General features: G+C 57.6%; 1 protein-coding gene across 1 annotated transcript in view; it reads left to right on the top strand.

Annotated features, from left to right (window-relative positions):
- The first annotated feature begins 1,560 nt into the window (after positions 1-1,560).
- Positions 1,561-21,355, top strand: part of TMEM132E (transmembrane protein 132E) — a 51,915-nt gene continuing 32,120 nt past the window's right edge. The window contains exons 1-2 of the mRNA XM_028109205.2: positions 1,561-1,853; positions 1,990-2,161. Of these exons, the coding sequence (XP_027965006.2) occupies positions 1,561-1,853; positions 1,990-2,161 (465 nt within the window). The remainder of the gene's footprint in view (positions 1,854-1,989; positions 2,162-21,355) is intronic.

Here is a 21,355-nt window from a genome sequence, read left to right as displayed (position 1 = left end):
GGAGGAGGGCGGGCGGGCGCGAGTGTGTGTGTCTCTCTCGAGTCATTTACGGCGGAGCAGCCGGCGCGAGCGCCGAGGAGGCAGCGGCGGCGGCGGCGGCGCCGGCTTCGTGCAACTGTGGCTCCCCCCCCACCTCCTCTCGCTTTTTGCTCCTTGATTCTTCTCCCCCCACACACACACGTCCATGGGGAGCCGGCCCCCCTGCCGGCACCTCCTCTCCGCTCGGCCCCCTAGATACCAGCTGCCGTCTTCCTGGCCGCGGGCTGCGCGGGCGCCGGGTGCCCCGGCCCCTGGCGTGGCGCCCGGGTCTCGCCGCCCGCAGCCCGGGCTGGCGCGGCGCTCCGCTCGCCCAAACTGACTCGGAGAGAGAGGGAGCCAATGCCCAGCTGCACCAAGACAGCGGCCGAGCGGGCGTCCGGGGACAGGCCGGGGGCGGCGGGGAGACGGAGACGTCGGAGACCCTGAACCCCGGAAAAGTTCAAGGTTTGTGCAGGTCCCCCCAGGGAAGGCGACGAGCGAGGCGGAGCTGCGCGCCCGTCTGCTGAAACAGCGAGACCTGGGAGGAGAGGGGGACGGCCCGGAGCCGCCGCGGGCTGGCCGAGCCCCTCTCCATCGTATTACGGCTGACGGCCGGGAGGCTGGAGTCGGCGCCCCGGGCAGGGAGGGCGCGGGTCCGGCGCATTAGCCGGCTGTCCCGCTCCCCCGCTTCTTCAAGCCGGGTCTCCATGGGGCAGCCCGTTCCGGCCGCACCACCCTCGCCCCAGCCGCGGAGCCGCTGCCCGGGCAGGCGGCGCTGAGCCAGCCTGCGTGAAGCCCGGGCCCTGGTCGAGACTGGAGAGAGCGCGCTGGAGCCGAGCAGCGAGCTCTGCGAGGGGACGAGCCGCTGGCCGCCCGCCTCGAGCATTTTGTCCCGGCGTCGCCTAGGGTGGTGGCGACCCGCGTCGCCGGTCTCAGCACTGCACGGAAACTTTTCCTGCTCCAGATGGATTAAAGTTGCCTGGATTTTCTCTTTCTTTGCGAAAGAAATCATTCATTTGCACCTAACCTGGGATTTTTATGCTGGGGCTGCTGCAGGGCGCTTGGAGGAAGGAAGCCGCGCTATCTATGTGGGGTTACTACCGAAACCGAAGAAACTGGGGCTTGCGTCGGAAATCTGCACCCTCGAGCGAGTTCGGATTCGAGCTGGGCCTCGGGGCTGGGGGATCCAGCACTTGGCTCTAGGCAGTCCCCGAGACGCCGGTGGCCACTGGGCTCCGGGACCGCACGTGCGGCTCCCCCCTCGCCGCACAGATCCTGCAGGGGGCACCAGCCCCAGGAGGTGGAGGCTCCTCCCGCCCGGAGCTGCGCCCCTACCAGCTCCGAGGGTGTAGCCGGCCGCGCCTGGGACGCCCCCTCCCCTCAAAGTGTCCCCGAATTGCACTCCCTGGCCCCCAGAGACATTCGGGCGCAGAGACATTCGGGCGCCGCGGCCACCCTGAGTTGGATGTGACCGAGCCCAGCCTGGGGCCAAGTCGTCGACGACTGTTGCCCCCTCGGCCCCTTCCCACTCCCACCTCGGCCATGGCCCCAAGGATGTCGGGCCGCGGCGGCGCCGCCCTGCTCTGCCTCTCGGCGCTGCTCGCCCACGGTAAGTGTCGCGGCGCGGACTCGGGAGTGAAGATGCGGCGGGCGCCGCTGGAGGGGGCACAGAGGAGACTGGAGAAAGACGAGCACCCACCCCCCGGACTCGCAGCCGCCGCTCCCAGCCGGGCATCTCGGGCTGCAGCTCGAGTTACCTCCAGCTTCCCCAGCCCTTTGGCGGGAGCGGAGGCTGCGAGCCCCGCCCTGGGGACCGAACCCGGCCCCAGAAAAGGGCGGGGGGGGGCACTCCAGAAGAAGGGCACAAACCCGAGAGTCTGGGGGCGTGTCCGCCCACGGAAATCTGCGGGGATCCAAGGGATCCGCTAGATCGTGTCCGGGCCGCCCCTCCTTCCACTCGCACCCCCGCAGCCGGCGGGGCTGGGGGCCGGCTGGGTCCGCGGGGATCGTGTCTTCGCCCCTGGTGCGCAGGCCGGTGCGGGGCCGCGCCGCCCGCCGCCTCGCTTCCTGCGGCGGTCCTCGGGAAGGGAAGTGGACTGACGGGGGGCCCGGGGAGCCGCGGCTCCTCGCCGCCCGCCGTCCTGTGAGCTGCATCTAAATGGCCGGCTTAGCCGAGCCCGGAGGGCGGGGGTCTGGGCCACGGGCGCAAGGCCGGGGCGGCGGGCGGCGCGCGGAGGGAGCGGGCTCCGCGCTCTCGCGTTCTGCAATCTGTTGCGTCTGCTCCCTAGGCTCGCCCGGGGCTCCGCGGTAAAGGGGGTGAGAGAGGGAGGGGCCGGGGTTGGTGCGCTCTGGCAGTGGGACAGCAGGGGTACGGGTAGGGGACAGAGAGGGTCTCTGAACAGCCCCCCAGAGTGGAAACTCCGATCCGACGGGAGGAGGCTGCAGCGGGCCTTCTGCAAGCTGGAGGCGCTCCAGGAGGCGAGGGGCGCTGACCGAGTGGGGAGGGAGAAAGCTGGGGAGGAGGAGGAGAATGGAAAAGAGAGGCCCTCTGCCCCCTCCCAACGTGAAGCCAGAAGACCTGGGACACATTTCCCCAACGGGGGTGGGGGTGGGGGGGCTTTGTTGCCCCCTGCTGAGGGGTGCACCCAGCCTGGACAGGCTGGAGAGGGACTTAGATGGAGAGACCAGTAGGCTCTCCGTTTTGATGCAAGACCCTCGCTATGTCGTGCTCAGCTTTTGCCCGCATCTGCCCAGTCCTGAGGAGCCTGCCCGAGCTCCTTGAGCGCGCCCACGGCCTCTAACTAGCTGCCTCTCATCCCGACCAAGGCGCGTTCTCAAGGTTGGAAGAATAAGGAAAGGAATCGGCTCCAGGAATCTAGGGTCCTGGGGTTAGGAGGGGGTGGGGAACAGGCTGACCTCCCTCCAGGGTGGATTGGTTCTTCCCGGCTGGGGGTGACCGTGGGATGAGAGCTGTTTGGAGTTCAGTTCACCAGACACAGCCAAGCTCAGTTCTTTATCAGAAGGATGGGCAGGGCAGCGGGAGGGGGTGGGGGCAGGGGGAATGCAGCTGGGAACCAGAAATCTCTGCTCGGTGTGCAAGACTGAGGGCGGGGAGGGGGTGGGGCGGTGGGCTCTGCGGGTCTGCGCGCTGGAGCTGTAGGGGCTGCGCTGGGGACCCGGCCCTGGTGAGCAGGGGGTCTGAGCGCCTAGGAGGAAACTGAGCTCAGGCCTGGGTCTAGGCATGGTTCTGCCCCACTCTGCGCCTTGTGTCTTGTCGCCTGAGTTCCCTTTCTAAAACCCAGCCGTGGCCCCACCTGGGGGCAGCTCTGACGCTCTTATTAGGTTCTCACTGCCCAGCTTCCCAACCCCTCAAGCCTGGCATTAAAGACCCCTTCTCTTTCCTCATGTGCCAGAATCCTGCCTGCTTCCTAAGATCCAGCCCCAGTAGGGCCTTCCCTCCTGGTGCTGCTTCTCTGGAGCATTAGCAATCTGCTTCATTTTCTCCTTAGATGTCCCTGTCTTCCCTGTGCCCTGTTAGTACTGGAGTGGTGGAGGCCAACCCGTGGGCTTATTCTCCACTGTCCCTCTGCACAACCAGTGCTTAGCCCGGTGCCAGTACACACAGGACCCAGGGCTGGCTGGCTGGTGAGCTGAAAGAAGCTGTTGGCAGAGGTGGGGCGGGAGTCCCCCCCACTGAGCAGGCATTTTCCCTTCCTGATTATCTGGCTCCCTTTCTGAGCTCCTTCCCTGAGTCCCCATCCCGTGCCTCAACCTCCCCTTCCTCGAGGAAGGGTGCCAGCAGATGCTCAAATCTTAGAGAAACACCCCCCAAAGATAGATAAGGCCAGAATCACAGAAGATCCACCCCCCCAAAAAAACCCATCTTCCCTGGACCTTCTTCCTTCAAGGCTGCCTGACACCCACCCACCCACCCAAACCGTTCCTCTATCAAGAAAAGGGTACATGGACTTCATCTCACTTCAAGCTCGCTCTTGGTTGGGATCTCTGGGCTCTTCAAAGATGCTGGGGTTCGGGAGGGGGGAGTTGCAGGTTTTGGTGCCTGGCAGGCTACTGAGCCCACAGACTTCTGACCACACAGCCAGACTGGGAGCCAAATAGCCTGGGTTGCTGTCTGACTCTGGCGCCATCGAGCAGGGTGACCTTGGGCTGTCTCCCTCATGTTCCCCATCTTCCACAAGCAGTGTGGCCTCCCCTCCCTCTCCTTTCTCCCTTTCTGCCAGGACCACTGGGCAGATACCATGTGTGAACGGAGCCCCACTATCTTTCAGGGCCCAGCTCAGCCTGTGGGGTGGCAGCCCAGAGTCTGCTCTTGGTCTCCAGGCTTCTGCCAGAGAACATCTGAGAAGGCCACTTTCCCGCATCTGGCCTTTGGGGAGGCTTTCTGCTCCATTTTTAGTTTGAATGGGAGTTTAGGGGGGTAGGGTGCTGGTGAAGTCTGTGGTAGAGCTGATAATGTCAGCCTCCTACTCAGTAACCTTCATTGCTGCCTATAGGATCAAGGATCCCCTCTCTTTGGCCCCCAGAATCAAAGGCCCTATATGATCTTGTCTCGTTCCGCATCTTCACCTCGGGGGCAGGCACTGCCTGCCCGGCATCCTCCATGCATCTTAGGAGGTATCACCCTACTCACCTCCCTGCCTCTCTGCTTTTGTGCCCAGCAGCTCCTCCCTCTGGAATACCAGCCTCCAGAAGTCCTTACCCACACATCGAAACCCAATTCCAACCTCATCTCCTCCAGGGAGGCTGCCTCACTTCCCCCTTGGCTTCCCACCAGCGGCCCCCACCCTGTAACAGAGGCGAGTGCTCTTTCCAGTGCAGCCTCAGCTCTTCGTGCCACCTTCCCAGCACTCCTCCGGGGCCACAGTGTGCGTGCGTGTGTGCACGTGTGTGTGTGGGGGGGGGCATGGGCATATCTATGTGTGCACCCATCCTGGTCTCCACATCCTTGCATTTAGAGCAGGTGCTGCTCTAAAATTCTTCATTTTTGCCCCTTTCTCCAGCGTTTGACACATAGTAGGTGCTCAGAAGAAATGCATGGGCTGGGAAGACAACTCTGTATGGAGAGTTGTTTCAATTGCCCAGTGACAATTGGAAAGGGAGCTCTGGGGCGTGGGGCAGAAGCCGGGACAAGGAGGGGCTAGGCAGAGACACCAGGAAGAGAGCAAAGGAATGGGGTAGAGCCATACGACACCCTCTTGAGAGGCACATAAAGGGTACACATATCTAAAGTGACATGTTATAACATCACTCCAGAGGTTATGAGTGTAGTGTCCCATGGCATTCTGACTACATGACCTCAAATGCATGTGTCCTTACATGCAACCTGGCAACCTCGAGTTTCCCCGGTGGGTTGGGTCCACGCTCTCCCCACCCCACTGATGACCCAAGCTCTGGGCTCCTTTGGAGAGGCAGGAGGGACCACAGAACAGGGTCAGCACTGACCTTTGGGATGCTCCGTCACTGCTGGGAGTGGGGAGTGGTGCTCCCCCCCTCCCCCTGCAAGCACACACACCCATCTTCATCCTGGCCACATGGAGCCCTACACCACAACGCAGCCTTGTTATGTTTAAGACCAGTAGGTGGGGATGTGTTATAAACTTGGTGGCAGAAATGAGCTTTATTAGAATCCTGAGGATAACTCAGTGCTTGGCTGGAGGAGGTAAGGCCACGTTGGAACATGAGGGGAGGACCTGGGGCATCTCCTAGACCCTTGCTGGGGGCCTGTCTGGAACTGATGGCCCCCAGGCCTGAGATGGGCAGTGAGTGCTCGTGAGGCTGCAGAAGTCAGAAATCGAGACCCTTAGAGGCACCAACTCCAACCACCAGGGTCTGCCTGACCAGCTGGCGCCGGGGGCACGGGGCGGGGCAGGGGGCTTGCATGGTGGGGATAGTGGAAGGGCTGGCTTTGCTGCCCTTACCCATGGTGATGTCCATCCACAACCTGGAACTGAAAGACCCACACAGAGCCACCACCCCCACCTTCATGCAGATGAGGACTTGGGTGCTCAGAGAGGGAAGGGGCCTGGCCAAGGTCACCCTGCGGGTGTGTTCTGGAATCAGAACCAACACCAGAGCCTAAAGGGGGTTCCTGGATTGGGTGGTCTGCTCCGGGCCACTCTGCAGAGATCCTGCCACCTCTGCTATCCCATCTCCCAGAGGCTTTTTGTCCAAAGATACACTTCTGGCCTCAGGCCCACCTGGAGTCCCAACCAGTCAGGATAGCCAATCACAATGGTGGTAATAGGCCTCGGCGAGCACTACAGGGGAGCTTGGAGGGGTTCCGGAACTTGATCTTCAGCTCTCTTTCATGAGCTCGAAGTCCAGTTGAGGAGACTAGAAAAAGGGCCAGATTCTGAGATTCAAGGCAGTTTGAAATCAGAGTCCCCAGGAGACAGGAAACAAGGATTCAAAACCTGACTTTGTCATCCACTTGCTGTGCAACCACAGTAAAGCCATCTCCCTCTCTGAGTTTTTTCCTCCTGTGCCAAGGAGGGTACAGTGCCCGGCACGCCCCCTTCCGCGTCTCTTCTTGTGATGGACAAGCCTGCTGTTTCGTCCCTTATGTTTCTCCGCCCCCCGAGGGGCCTCCCTCCACTGATGGCCCCAGCAGATGCTAACAAGGGGTCACTTTCTTTCTCCCCATTCCCTCCCCAGGGTCCTCCTTACTTCTTCTTTGCCAGTACTCAGCACAGAATTCTAATAAGAGATTAACGAACCAGTTGTGGTGCGTTGTTTGTTTTTTTTAAGAAAATGAATTTCTTTTTCTCTTTTCCTTTTCTGTCTTTTGACATGAAAAGTGGGCCTCCTGACCATCAATTCGGCCAGCTCTGCCATACTCCAGCTGTGCCCAAGGATGGGGCAGTGTATCAGGGAGCACCAGCGCTGGGCTGGCTACTGCTGGACAAACAGCCCGCCCCGGGGAGGGAAACACCGAGCCAGGTGAGGCCAGTGCAGTAACAGAGAGGGGCAAGCCCCTCTGGGGACACAGGCGGGAGAGGCCAGAAGTCATTTTCTCCTTTCTTCTGTGGTGTTTGCCCCTTTCGGCCCCTCCTTCCCCAGCCCCCCTCCCCCCCCCCCCCCCCCCCCGCCCACACATCCACCCCTGTGGTCTGGCACACAGCCCAACAGGATGAAGTAGATGATGGAAGCGATTGCCCGGTACTCAAGGCTTGTTGCAGGAGGGAATGAATGCGAGAACAAATAACTCAGTGCAGAAAAAGGTGAAAAAGGTAATTGAATAAAATCCCTTTTGCCTAAATTGTCTAGAGGATTATCTGCCTTTGGAAAGTTCTGCTTTTTATCAACCTTGAATCCCTCGTGCATTCCTTTCCTGCATTCTTGCCCACACCTTTTTGGCTTGTGAGGATGGACAACTGGTTGCTTGCTTCTCTTGAGGGACTCTTCCTTTTCTGTCCACGCTGGACACAGGGCGCAGGGTGCACGTGTGCTGGTGGATTCTGCAGCTTGTCTCCACGTCCTAGGCCCATACCTTGGGGCCCTCAGAGCTGGGAGAGTGATATGCCCAGGGTCACCTAGATAATCGGGATGACACTCATGATAGTCGAGGTTTTCAGAGGCATCTCCACCCAAGAATCCAGTTCTGAACGGCGTCGGACCTTACAGGGCAGGCCCCCTGGCAGCCAGGACACCCTGAACCCTGAAGCCCTGCCCAGGGACACAGCCCCAGAGGTGGCCAACCCTCAAACAGAATGAGCCACAGCTACACTGAGTGACAGCCTCTCTATTTTTCTGAGGGAGAAACGGAGAGAAGGGAAAATGGTTTCTGCCCCCCAGGAGTGCCCAGTATGACAAGGGAGACACAGTCTCATGCCAGAGAGGCCCCAGTCTGATGGAGGAGGCACAGCCCCAGCCCTCAGAGGTAGCCTCTGTCCTCTTGCTTGGTGACGGCCTGTCGGTGAGAGACAAGAGGGTCACCTCTGCCCAGAAGTGTAGGGCTCCACCTTGCAGGCCTCCTCCTCCACTCTCCTCTGCCCCCGGGGGCTCTTGGAGAGCATGGCTCTGGGCCAGGAGCAAGTATATTTTTGGTGGCTTGGTACAGATGATACAGCAGACTTGTCACGGCAGGAGAACAGTGTCGCTGGGAGCTCGAGGCACAGGCGCACGCTCGTATGCACGCCCACTCAGTCATGGGCACACCCGGACACACTTGAGAGCTCGAACAGCTCCTTGGAGTTCAGATCCACCCTCTCATTGGATCTCCACAGTAGATCCCCATTTTACAGAGAGCAAAACTGAGGCTCCACAGAGTCCTCGCCACAGCAGCTCTTGAGGTCCCACGTTCTGACCCTGAATACGGAAGTCTTCTTGCCGTACCTCCCCATCTCACACATACAGGGAAGAAGCACAGACATGGACAGACAGACATGTGGACCCATACACCCCAGTGGGTCCCCCTCATCTCACGCCCCTCTTCCCCCTTTGCTCTCTAGGCTTCTTTCAGTGCCTTGAATGAATGGTGCTCCTTTCCATGTCAGAGCCTCTGTACGTGCTGTGGCCTCTGACCAGAACATTTTCCCATACCTGTCTCCTACTCGGCCTTCAGGTCAGAATGTAACCACACCTCCTCTTGGAAGCCCACCCTGATTCTCAGATGGACAAAGACCCACTGCCTTCTGCAACTCATTGCCGATTTGCCCTGTGTATACCCGTACTGCATGGCCTCCCTGCTGGCCGTAGCCTGAGTGGACCTGGACGGTGTGTGGCTTCTTCCCTGCCGCTGTATTCCTGGGGTCTACTGGGATGTCTGGAATAAAATAGGCATTTAATGATTTGTCAGATGAGTCAATGAATGTACCCTTGTGCACATACTTGCACACATAGACAGACATCTTCCCTGTCCCTCAGTGAGTATTCAGTTGGTGCTTCCTGTGGGCCAGGCACTGTTCTAGGCACTTGTCGCGATCAGGGAGTATAGCACAAATCTCTGTATTCATTGGGGCCTGTATCCTTGTGGAAGGCAGGGAGAAAGGCAGACAGCAAGTAATACATATGTTAAATAAGTGGATTATAGCATCTGTTAGAAGGCAAAAGGGGGCTAAGGAAAGTACAAAAGATAGGGTAAGGGCATTGGGGATGCGTGTATGTGTTGGGAGGGGTTGTGCAGTTTAGAATGAATGCTTGTCTAATAGACTGTCATTAAGCACACTTGCAGGAGGTGAGGAAGCACACTGAGTATGCGAATATTGCAGATGGCAGCCCTCGGGCAGGAGTGGGCTTAACCATTCAGATACAGCAAGGAGGCCCGAGGGGTGGAGGCCAGAGGGTCTGGACACTGCGAGAGGATGGGGGCGGGGAATGGGTCGGGGCGAGGGAGGCTCTTGTAAGAACATTGACTTGTAGGCTCAGTGAAAGGGGGAGCCATAGCAGAGTTTAGGGCAGGGGCGACCTGAGCTGACCCACAGCTGCAGGCTTGCAGAGCTCCAGAAACTACAGGGTCAGGGACTGCCCCCCACACACTCAGTGCCGCAGGGAGGGGACCTCTGTCTACTCCCTTTAGCCCACTGACCTTCACAATCCTGGCTGTGGCAGCCTTCTCTGCTGCTCCACCACCACCCCATGCTAGGGGGGCAGGAGCAGGGTGTGCCGGGGACCGGCTGCAGCAGAGACCATCCAAGGAGTGGCCAAGCTGATGTCCAGCCCTGCCCAGCCGAAGGAACTGTGTGGCTGTCCTGGCCTCTTCCGACGGGCTTGGACCGCTTGTCTTTAAAATGGGGCTGCAGCACTGGGTGCTTCCCCGGCCTCTTCTTGCTCAAACCCCCACTGTCGCCTCCGTGGCAGAAGCCAGACCCCAGCGCCTTCATCTCAGCTGGGACATTTGGGAGGCTGAGCTAGCCTCAGTTTGTTTCACAGATTCTGATTTTTTAACTAATTGTCTCCTTTTGCAAAAAATTCACTCCAAAGGCAAGGGGGATTATAAGCACTTGTTTGGATGGCGATCTTACACCACTCTGATTTGGGAAGGATGACAGCCAGGATGTGTGCAGGCTCTGTGTGCAGGGAAAGCAAAACCCCATTTCCCTGGATCCCTGAGTGGCCTGCAGAGACTCGGGATTACCTGTTGCTTTGACCTCTCTACCTGTCCCTGTTTTATGTCTGCAAGTGCTCGGTTGGGGGCCCCTCCTTCCACCACCAGCCCCTGCCACTGCCGGACCACTGCAGCCCACGCCCGTTAGGCCGGGAGGTGACCTGTCCCGGGGTGGCGGGGGGAGGGGAGGTGGGGGCGGGTGGTGAACCACACCCTCCCCAGCCCTGTCCCTCCTGGGGAGAGCGAGGTGGTATGGGGCCTTTGTCCAATAGGAAGGAACTCTCGGATTGAAAATAGGAAAAATTACCATTTCTCAGCTGCCAACACAGCAGAGAAATGATCTCAATTTTCTGTGGCTGTTCTCGGCAGGAGAAAAACTGCCAGCCGCCTGCCCCATGCATGAGAGGTCTGAAATGCTGGAGAAGGGAGGCTGGAGCTGGGGGAGGTGGTGGAGTGAGCAGTGGGGGGACTTGCATCGTGCAGGGGGCTGGGCTCCGCACTCAGGCCCTGCAGCCCTCCTCCAGCCTAGCCCCCACTGACCACAAGCCTGTGTCAGAGCATCTGTTGAATTATCTGATTACCTCAGTCATCACTTCAGTTAACTGAGCACCTACTATGTGCCCCACCCTGTGCTGAGCACCAGGCATCTTTCCCATGGGGCCAGGAGTAGACTTTGTTCCATTTTGTTTTAGTCCTGATGCTCATAGCTCTCCTCCTCTACCCTCACTTTTTCCCTGCCCTGGACTCGAAAACCAACCGGCCTGGCTTTGTCACTGTGTGACTCTGTGCCTCAGTTTACTCATCTACAAATGATTATGAAAGTACCCAGCTTCCGGGATTGTTACGATTACATACATGAGTCCGTGTTTCATGTCAGACACTGAGGATAGTGCCTGGCACATACTAAGTGCCCCAAAATGATGGCTGTCAATGTTGTTGTTATTAATATTGCTAGTGCATGCTAGGCACTGTGTTAAATGTAAAAATGAAGAAAATACGGTGCCCGTCCCAGGAGGGGCTTCTAAGGGGGCTGCCCCAGGCAGATGAGCTGTGTCTGCACAGACTGTGGTACAAGGCAGTCATAGGTGTGTCGGGAGGGATGAAGAGGGCCATGGAGGGAGAAATCTCATAACTAGTCCAGAGATCAGGGGAGGCTTCCCAGAGGAGGTACCACTTCAGGAGGCCTTAACAAGGTTTGAGAGCTCTGCCTCCGAAGACTAATCAGTCAGCATCTACTGTGTGTCTGATACCCTGGGGGGGACAGAAACACAGGACAAAAATGGCTCTTGGCCTACAAATTCAGTCCAACAAGGGAGAACCACGGCTGCCTAGGAAGGAGTAGCAGCACAGGGGGCTAAATGCAGGGTATATGGTTGGTAATTCTTTACCTGGATGCTCTTTTGAGACCCCTCATAACTTTGACCCTATGTTCCGTTGGAGTGCTGGGGAGCTACTGAGTGTTCTGGAGTGAGGGAGTGACGTGATCAAAGCCGGGTTCTCTGCAATGACTTGGTTGGGGACAATTTGCAGATTGGAGCAATGCTGAAGGACGCTGTTGAGTGAGGACTCTGGGGATGGGAAGTGACCACTAGCTGTCATAAGAGGTACCACCATATGGCAAAGAGCCCACCCTTAGAACCAGAGAGACAGATCTGAGTGCTGACTTAGGCCGCTTGCCCATGGCCTGACTTCTTTCTACTCCTTGGTTCCCGCCTCTGTTGAGATCTGATGGCAGATGTGAGGTCCAGAGCCTGCAGTCTAAGGCTCATTGTTTGGAGCTGTCTTGATTATCCCAGCAGCTAAGGCCCAGAGAGCCAAAGGGACTCACCTAAGGCCCACAACCATTTCTGACCCCCTGGGGGTCCATGAATGTCAGGAGTCCTGGGGAACGTGGCCTGGTAGCAGAAGTGAGAGAGACGAGATCGCCCTCAGTTTTTTCAACAAATGCCCAGCCTCTCTCCTCGTTCCCCAGCCCAACTGGCAGCCAGAAGCCAAGGGGTCAGATCCCCAGGGGTCACAGCCAGCGCTTGGACCCCAGGAAAGCCTCAGAAGAAGCCATTTCAGCTCAGAGAATGGTGTAGGTTTTTCGAGTCACACAAATGTAGGTTTGAATCTCAGCCCCGCTGCAGTGCAGCTGGGTGACCCAGAAGCATTTGCCTGCCTGTCTCCCTGAGCCTTGGCTTCCCCATCTGCAGAATGGGAGTAATGGCGTCACCTCTCTGGGGCGGGGCTGCTGCAAGGGTGCAAGGATGGAAGTGCCCAGAACAAAAGCTGTGGGCCTGCTGGAGGGCTCCGTAAACATGGTAGGCTCGGTTTGTGTCCTTCCTTTCTTGCCTGGAGCCAGGCCTCACTGCTGGGAAGCACGGTTAAGACGGTGCCAAAGACTTTCCGGAGATCACTTTTCTGGTGGTTGGGTTTTTCTGTCTTGTTTTGTTTGGGGTCTTATTTTTCTTACCCTTGATGCCTCCTAGCAACATGCTGCCTGTTTTAAACACAGCAGTGGCCAGTAGCCAGCCCCTCTCCCTCCCTCCATTCCTCTTCCCGTCCTGGGGTGGGGGAGGCATTCCTGGGTCCCACATCTGGCCCCACCGCAATGCCTGGGTCATACCGGGCTGGTGAGGCTTTGGCTTGTGGATATTTGCATTGCCTGCACGGTAGTTCTGCACCGTTGCCAAAAATAGGTCTGGGGTTATAGATGCGGAGTCCGGGGTGCTCCTGAAACACTTGCTCTGATGCATCCTGCAGCCCAAAGCCCGTGCAGATCCTGGTCCCAGAGCTGCCTCGTCTCCCTCTTGGGTCTCAGATTCTTCATCTGCAGATAGGAGGGAAAAAAGCAAACCCGTCCTGTAGGGCAGTTGGGGGCAGGGTAACCGAGGTCATTCACCCTGCTGGGGAGTCACAATTTGGTACAGGTCACTGTAACCATTTCTTATTCATTGTGAGCCCCTAGGAGTCACGTCAAATGACCCGACCCACCCACAGAGCCCCTGTCTCCCCAGCCTCCCACCGTGTCCTTCCTCTGGGCTCCGCCAGCCACCTGCCTCAGACAGAGCCTTCCTCCTGCTGGAGGTGGGTCTCTGGGTCTCTGAAATCCAATGGAGATAGACCTGGAGCCACCTATATAAGTTACATTTTCCTAGTTATCACAGAGAAGAAGTAAAAAGAAACAGGTGAAATGAATTTTAATATATTTTAACCAATATATACAAAAGGTTATCATTTCAACATGTAATCAGCATAAAAATTAGTAAGGAGCTATTTTACATTGTTTCTTTTTTAATTCTGTATTAAATCTTCGAAGTCTCTTGTGGTTAACTCCTATAGAAGCACATCACAATTCCAGCTAGCCCCATTTCAGTTGCTCAGTAGCAAGGTCGAGAGGGTAGCTGCAGTCCTGGACAGGGCAGGGCCAGGTGCGCCCCAAGGACGCTACCACAGTCTCCCCGGGAGCTTCCTTCAGGGGCCCTGGGATTGGTGAGCTGGGCCACTGGCCTTTCAAATGCAGTCCTTGGAGATTCCCTGCCCACGCGAGCCTACTCAGCTCCTCCCCAGCCCTGGCGTGACTCATGCTGGCCGCGGTGACCCATCCATGCAGGGGCTGCCAGCCGCCTCCCAGAGGCCACCTTCCTTCCGTCTCTGCCCTGAGATCCTGTAAACCATGCATCAGATCAAGTCACTCTCCTGCTCAGAACCCTCTACCTCACTAAGAGGGAAAGCCAGAGTCTTCACGGTGGGTGACAAGGCTGGCATGATCTGTCCCTTTTCCTGGCCGGATCTTCCTTCTCTACCGCTTGGGCCCCCCAGCCCTGTCCTTCGCTGTCCTCACACACGCCAGGTACCGAGCCTTAGCGACTTGTCTCTTGTTGCCCCTCATCTGGCCTCTTCCCCCCAATAAGCGTGACTCATGCCTCCACCCTCTTCAGGCCTCCCCTCAAATGCATGTCCCAGAGTGGCCCTCCCTGGCCATCCCCTATCCACGCTAGCCCTGCCCACACCTCACTCTGCCCCCCACTGTCTCCCTTCACCTGACATGGTATGTAGTTATGTGTCTCCCGGATCAGGGACTGACACCCCCTTTGGGATGGAAGCTCCTGAGAGCTGGGACCCTGGCTGTCTTGTTCGCTGCTATATTCATTCCCAGAGCCTGGATCCGTGCCCGGCACACAAGAGATGCTCAGTACACATGTGTGGAATGAAAGAATAAAAACATTGCTCCTTCCCCTCCTCTCGCCTTTCTCCCCAGAGAGCCACTGGGACAAGAGATCTGGGAGTTAAATGGGTGACAGAGGCCAGAGAGAAATAATTTCTTCCCTTCCTTCCTTCCTTCCTTCCTTCCTTCCTTCCTTCCTTCCTTCTTCCTTCTTTCCTTCCTTCCTTCCTTCCTTCCTTCCCACACTCATCTGCCGTATCCTAACTTTGTGGTCTTGGGAAAATTACGTCACTGCTCTGTGGCTCAGTTTCCACATCTATAAAATGGGAGACCAAGAGTACCTGGCTCATAGGGTTGTTGCAATGAATCAATAAATGCGCATAATGTGCTTGGAGCAGCGCCTGGATGGTAGTTAAATGCTCAGGAAACGGTAACGATACTTTTGTTCAGCACATGGTTTTGAATACCTACTCCGCGCCAAGTGCTGTGACGAACAGTGGTCATGCAGCAGTGACCACACGGTCACCGACGGATGTGGGACAAGGATACAAACACTTGTTGTGCAGTAGGATCCATGCCAGGGTGGCAGAGGGGCGGCTGCAGTGTCCTGTCATTTTGCAACAATCAGTGGCCAAGTCTCTGTGAACTGGTGAGCTGAGCCCCAGTGGCAGCAGGGGTGGCCATTCTGCCCCAAGCCGCGCCCACCTGGCTCCTGCCGAGTGCTGGAGAGAGTCCAGCTGAGCGGCGAGGGAACCTCCTTGCAAACAGCACCTACACCTGAGGTCACGGGGGTTCCAGGATCTGGTGCATGACAGCCCCGGCTCTGTCTGGATGCCGGGCAGACAAGACATACTAGATAGATTATTACCCTCGCTACTGAAGTTCTGGCCGGAGGGAAGGCAGACAGTGGGGACCCCCGTGCATAGCGCCCTACCTGCCGCTGGCGCTCCATCCGTGCTTGATGAGCGTACTGAAGGCTGGTGCTGTCTAAAATCCTTCCTGCACCGTGGCACACAGGGGCCGCTCAGTGCAGCGAGATACTTAAAGTCAGAGCGCCTTGGGTCAGGGGAGCTAGATGGGAGCTTCAGGCCCCCCTCTCATCCTTGAGCCATCCCTATTTTGAAAGATAAGAACACGAAGGTCCAGAAAGGGACAGATCACGCAGCGATGGGGCAAAGCCACACCTAAGACCCAGGTTCCTGATGCCCGGCCCAGTGGGCTTGTCATATGTCTTCAGAGGTCTTGCATGAGGGTGTTGGAGGTGGCGGGGGGGTGGGGAGCGGGTAGGCAGCAAGGCCAACCATCACTGGAGGAAGCCAGTTGGTCACGGATCTGGGTACCCCTGCCACGTCCAGCTTCCCCAGCGGCTGTATCTGGGGGATCTGTCCCAGCAGGCACAGGGTTTACACAGAGTAACCAGATTTCATCTCCAATAATCACATCACAAACAGCGTGAAATGTGAACTGTGGGGAAGGCTGTGCTAAATGTGCGACCTGTTTTCTTATTTTCCTTCCATCCGCCCTCCCCCCTTCTCTTGTTGCCACATCACACGCCCACACGTGGATACACACGCAAGTGACCTGCATCCCCCAGGCATCGGGTTCAGGCCTTTGGTCCCAGCCCAGCGTAGGTCACTTAGGTCCCTGTTCAGCCCTCAAAGAACAATTTCTCCTGTCTGGAGGGTGGGCAGGAGGAGGGGGTATTCGAAGGTCAGGCTCTCACCCCTGATGTTCGCCACTGTTCCCCACCAAGACCAAGGAGCGTGGTGCCCTGGGCAGCTCAAAAATGGCTAGCACACACTCTATCACCTTATCACACGTAAGCCCAGCCTGTGACATGGGCGATCCTGATCCGCACTACACGGATGAGGAGGGGATCAGAAAGGAGAAGTGACGGGCCCAGGTCACAGATGGGGAAGTTTGCCTCTTCTCTGGACACTGTGCCTTCCACTCCTGCTGGGCCCTAGCTCCTGAGTCTGCAGCTCCAGGTCCAAGGGCCCCCTATGATATCACCCCGATATCATAGAGGAAGTGTCAACCCCGTTCAGCATGGTCCCAGGGCCGTCAACTCACCCATGCAGATGTCCCAGTTACCAAAGGGGAAACCAAGGCACAAAGTGACTGGTTCATCCACTGGTGCTGGCCTCTATCCTCATGTGTCTCAGCCATCTGCCCAACATATGCTCCCCACCCATCCCTTTCCTCGGTCCCGGGCTGCTGCCTTGGGACCCCAGCAGGAGATTTGTCAGAGCAGAAACCCTGCAGGCCCCCTCCCCTTTCTCCACACCCCTCAGAATCCAGATTCTCCTTGGCAGCCCTGCAAAGCTGATCTGCATAAAACCATCCCCGAGCCCTGCCTTTAAAAGTCTTCATCTTTTCTCTTCTCCCTAAACGGCCCCTAAATGATTTCTGTAAATTGCTCTAAGTAGCTCAAAAAAAAAAAAAAAAGAAAGAAATAATAATAACTCAGCGAGTGGCTGCCTGACCAGAATGTGGATGGCTCTCCTCCTGCCTGGTCCCCGCTCCCAGCTCCTTCCTGCCCGGACACAGAGCCCTCTCTCTGCCCCTTAACCCAGGAAGGGGGAGCACGGCCTCGTAGACCAGGCTTTGCCTCCTCCCTCAGGCAGGAGGCCGCCCAAGTCAGATGCATCCCCCATCAGACAGGGAGCTCCCCAGGACAGACACATTCTTCCTTCCTCCACCAGGCTGGGGACTCTCCTAGGGTGAAGTTGTGCCTCCCTCATCAGTCTGGGGCTCCTCCAGAGAAGACAGTGCCTCTCTCATCAGATGAGAGGCTTTCCCAGGAGAGACTGTGCCTGCCCCATCAAGCAGGGGCTTCTCTCTGGGCAGGGCTAACTTCCTTTGTTCTGCAACCACTTCTTTGTAGAGCCTCATTTCCTTCACCCCACATTAGGAGCTTAGGCCCTGCCTGATTCCTAGACTGGGCTCCATTTCCATGACTCAGTCAAGCATTCATTCATTTATTCATTGTACAAAGCTTTCCTAAATATCTCCTGTGCACCAGACACTGACGAGGTGGGTGTATTTCCACAGATTTGGCCCCTTTGAGGTACTCCTGTGACCAGGGCCCCCAGGCACAAGCCTGGTTCTCCTGGGGGTAGGGTATCCAGCCAGAGGGGATGAGCTAGCATCCCCTGGGGACATGAGCCCAGCCTCAGCCCCTGGTCACCATCATGACCTCCTGGCCTCTTTGCAGTGTGGACCAGAGAGGGGGCCCTCTTGGGGAGCAGAGGTCAGAGGCAGGAGGGAGGTGCTTCCACGGAGACACTGGCCTGGCCCATCCTTCACTCCACAACCTCTCTGCAAGTTCCCCCCCGCCCCCCACCCACTGCCCTGACCATCTCTTGGCCACAGAGGGCTGAGATCAGGACCAGAAGACCTTGATCCTAACAAACTAGGCCCTAAAATGGTGGCACGGACTTGAACAAGTCTCTTTCCCCTTCTGGGCCTCAGTTTCCCTTTCTCAGATGTGACAGAATTGGACTCAATCAGTAATTTTCTTTTCTGGCCAGGGAAATACATAATATATAATATATATTACATAAATCATATATAATACAGTTAATAGATGATGTAGGTCAAAGAGCCATGGGTTAAATGGAGAGTAGGGTGTCTCCCTGAGGGCTTATCTGCCCCACCTTCCCCTGTCACCGGGGGATGGCCCTGGAGACACCCTAGTGAGCCCAACTGGCAAGCCCGGGGTCTCCTTAATCCATCCCTGCGGCCCCATCCACTCTGCCTGGATGGGTGCTGCTCAACTGGGGGCAGTCCCTCCACCTCCCTGCCCCTGATCCCCTGGGTCCACATTCAGCCTCCCTGGTGTGGGTGAAGCCCATGAGAAGACTTGGCTCCCGCCTGGGCACCCAGCCCCCCCTAGGACCCTTGAATGGGTCCAGCTTCTGATTAGAAATGCAGGCATGAGAGCTGCTCAGAAGGCGGCAGGTGGGGCCCCAGGACAGCCCTGCCCGCCCCTGACAGGAGGCGGATTGTTCCAGATGGAATAAAGCCCGTTTGTCACCGTCCTGCGCTCTCGTTGATGCACAGAAGGAGGGAGGAGGGGAGTAAGCACAGACACCACCCTTAGCTTCCTCTCCAATTTAATTGGAACCCAATTAAGTGAGTAATTGTTACAAATGTGAAATCACCTTCCACCGGTTTGGGTTTGTGAGCCTGCACTCGGCATGAGCTCGTGGGACCCAGGCTGGGTCCCCCGGCGCTGGCCCAGCAGTGCAGGGTTTCCGGGGCTGGGGAAGTGGTAACCCACAGGACCCCGGGCCCCCCAGCTGGGAGAGATGCAGGGCAATCCTGTCCAGGCCCGAACACAGCCTTTGGCCTCCAGCCTCCGGGATCCCATTCAGCCAAACTTGATTGACCCAAGATGTGGACTCCTCGTCCCAGGTCCCGCAGACACTTGCTTGGTCTGACTCCAGGTGTATGGAATTAGGTGTCATCATCAAGGCAGGGACGTGGGTCCCCAGAAGACGTGGGAGTGAGAAGGGGGAGGGGGCAGGTGTGAGTTATGGTGTCTGGCGGTTCAGGTGTAGGGAAAGGAGAGACAAAGAGAAATAGAACAATTCAGACAGCACTTCTGAATCTTGGCCACACATTCAGGAGTTTTAAAAAAAAAAAAAATGCTTGTGCCTTGGGTCCCAGCCCTCGTGATTCTGAAGCCACTGGTCTGGGGTGCAGCATGGGCTCCCAGGTGATCCCTGAGACGCAGTACTAGACCAAGACGGGAGGGCTGGCAGTAGGCAGGTGTCCCCTTCCAGGACCCGCCCAGAACTGCTGACCTGTGTGGCTGGGGAGGGGGCCCAGGAACCTGCATCTTATAAAGCTTCTAGAACCGGGATGAGCCCGGGGTGGGGGGGCTGCTGCCATGCCTGGTCCTGTGCAGAGGGGGCTTGGAGGCCCTGGGAAGGAGGAAGGGGAGAGAGAAGGTGATAGGAAGGACAGGCATCTCCTATTTTTAAGTGATTTGAAGAGAGAGACTTGGTTTTGTTTTTTGTCTCCTCCTTCTCTCACGTAGTCCTCTGTTTCAGGGTGCAGAACTCAAGGGGACACTGTTAGAACCACTGTTCAGTTTCATGAGACACCTAGTAGGTGCCCAATAAATATTTTTTGGACACATTATAGGCAACCTCCGTTTGGTGGGCTAGCCTGGGAACAGAACTGCTGTTGATAACACTGGCTCTGTGGAGGAAGGCGTTGAAATGTGCTTCCAGGTCCTAATACCCAATTTTCAGGGAACTTTTGATAAGCAGCCCGTCTATCAGTTGGAGTGTGTGTGTGTGTGTGTGTGTGTGAGAGAGAGAGAGAGAGAGAGAGAGAGGGAGAGAATGTTCCGCTCCCAGTGAGCCTAGCACGGGCCCCACCCTTGGGGCCTGTGCTGAGATGGAACCTGAGTACCCGGATTGAACTCCGTGGGGCGTCTGTGGAGATGGCAGAGAGGAGTCAGAGGGAGGGGGGCTGAGTGGTGGTTGAGGAGAGAAGCCAGAGAAGGGCTGAGGTGTCCGGGGCAGGCAGAGGGCCAGGGGTTAGAGTGGCCAGGGCAGAGCTGGGGCCCGGGACGCAGCTGTGAAGGACACAGACGTCAGGGTCCTTTGCACACACGGCCTCCACAGGGCATGCAAGGACAGCTCTGGCAGATTGGAGATCCCAAGCAGAAAAAAAGGTGCAGCTGGAGCTGGGGAGCTGGGACAGGGAGGCCGTGGGGTCACGGGAGGCCCCTGACCTGGAGGCCCAGCCCAGGCCCAGCTCACGGTGGGTGTCTAACAGTGTTTGCTGTGGGAAGAGAGAGGGGACGGTCCCCACCAGGGAGCAGGCAGAAACCAGAAGGGGGCTGGGGTGGGGAGGAGTGTCCTTACTGCCTTCTCAGGAGACAGGATGTGGGCGGTAACAGCTGACCAGAGTCCTGGGAAGGGTGTCACCAGACACCAAGAAGGGCTCTGGCTCACAACCTTCTGGAGGTTTGCAGGAGACCCCGACTTGATCATCATCCCAGAGTCATGAAGGAATGAGGGGGACAACTGACAGAGAGGAAGAGGCCGGTCCAGAGGCCTGGCCAGCGCCCTCCCTCCGCTGAGCCTCTAGAGTGCAGGAGCGGGGCAGCATCTCAGGGGAGGGATGATGGTCCGTCTGTGGGCCAGTCAGCCGCAAAGGGCAGCCACAGAACTCAGCTCCTGAGGCGGCCCCATCCCAGACCAGGGTGTCTCTCCTGCGTGCCGGGCTCAGCTCTGCAGGGTGTTCCGACCTCTGGCCGAAGGCTGTCTTTGTTCCCAAAGTCCCAGCCCTACTTCCTGCTGCCAGAGGACTCCAGAGAAGCGGCCATTCACAGGGGAGGTGACCCTGATGGCCTTGGGGGAGGGGGCCCGTCCCTGACCACACAGGGTGACAGTGATTTAATGTACCAGCAGCTGGGCCATCAGGGCCCTCCCTGCTGCTAATTTGGGTCAATTAAGCCAATTTGTCTTTGTCGACTTGAAGTCCCTTCTCTGTACTGGCTGTGGTCCCTCTGGGGCTTCCAAGGGAGGAAGCAGTGCAGAGGGAAGGAGGACGCAGGGCCCTGGCCTCTTTCTCCTACCCCCATCCCAAAGCCCCAGGCTCAGGGACAGTCCTGAACTTTGTGACCCCTCCCAGTGCGTTTCCCGAGGGCCTCCACAGCTGTCACCCCTGCAATTGCCCCATAAGGTAGGTCAGGCAGGGTTAATCCCTGCTCCACAGGTGAGCAATTAGGGGTCCTCCAGGGAGGAGATGGCTCCAAGTTAGCGGCATAGAAGGACCTGCGCCTGGCATTCGGAGCCTGGTCCTGTGCCCCTCTCCCCACACCATTTGGACCCTACAGTTTCCCTAAGGCACTCGGTCTGTGCCCCTAAGAGGTGCCAAGGAACACAGTTTGGAAACCACTTCACCACTCTATCAGGCTCCACCTTCCACCAGAAAAGGGAGGTGGAGACAAAAATCAGTGTCTCTAGAGAAAAGCCAGCTGCCTCTGCTTCGCCGCCCAGTCACGGAGAGAACAGCCATCTTCTGGAAGGGACAACAGTGCTGCCCGGAAGCTGGGCCCTGTGAGTACCCGGGCTTGGCCTCGCCCACAAGAGGAG

The sequence above is a fragment of the Eumetopias jubatus genome, unplaced genomic scaffold, assembly GCF_037043125.1.
Source record: "Eumetopias jubatus isolate StellerSeaLion01/CBP00866 unplaced genomic scaffold, mEumJub1_p1.0 scaffold_10, whole genome shotgun sequence".
Taxonomy (NCBI): Eukaryota; Metazoa; Chordata; class Mammalia; order Carnivora; family Otariidae; genus Eumetopias; species Eumetopias jubatus.
Note: the sequence above shows the minus strand (reverse complement) of the source record. Positions and strands in the feature narration are given on the sequence as shown.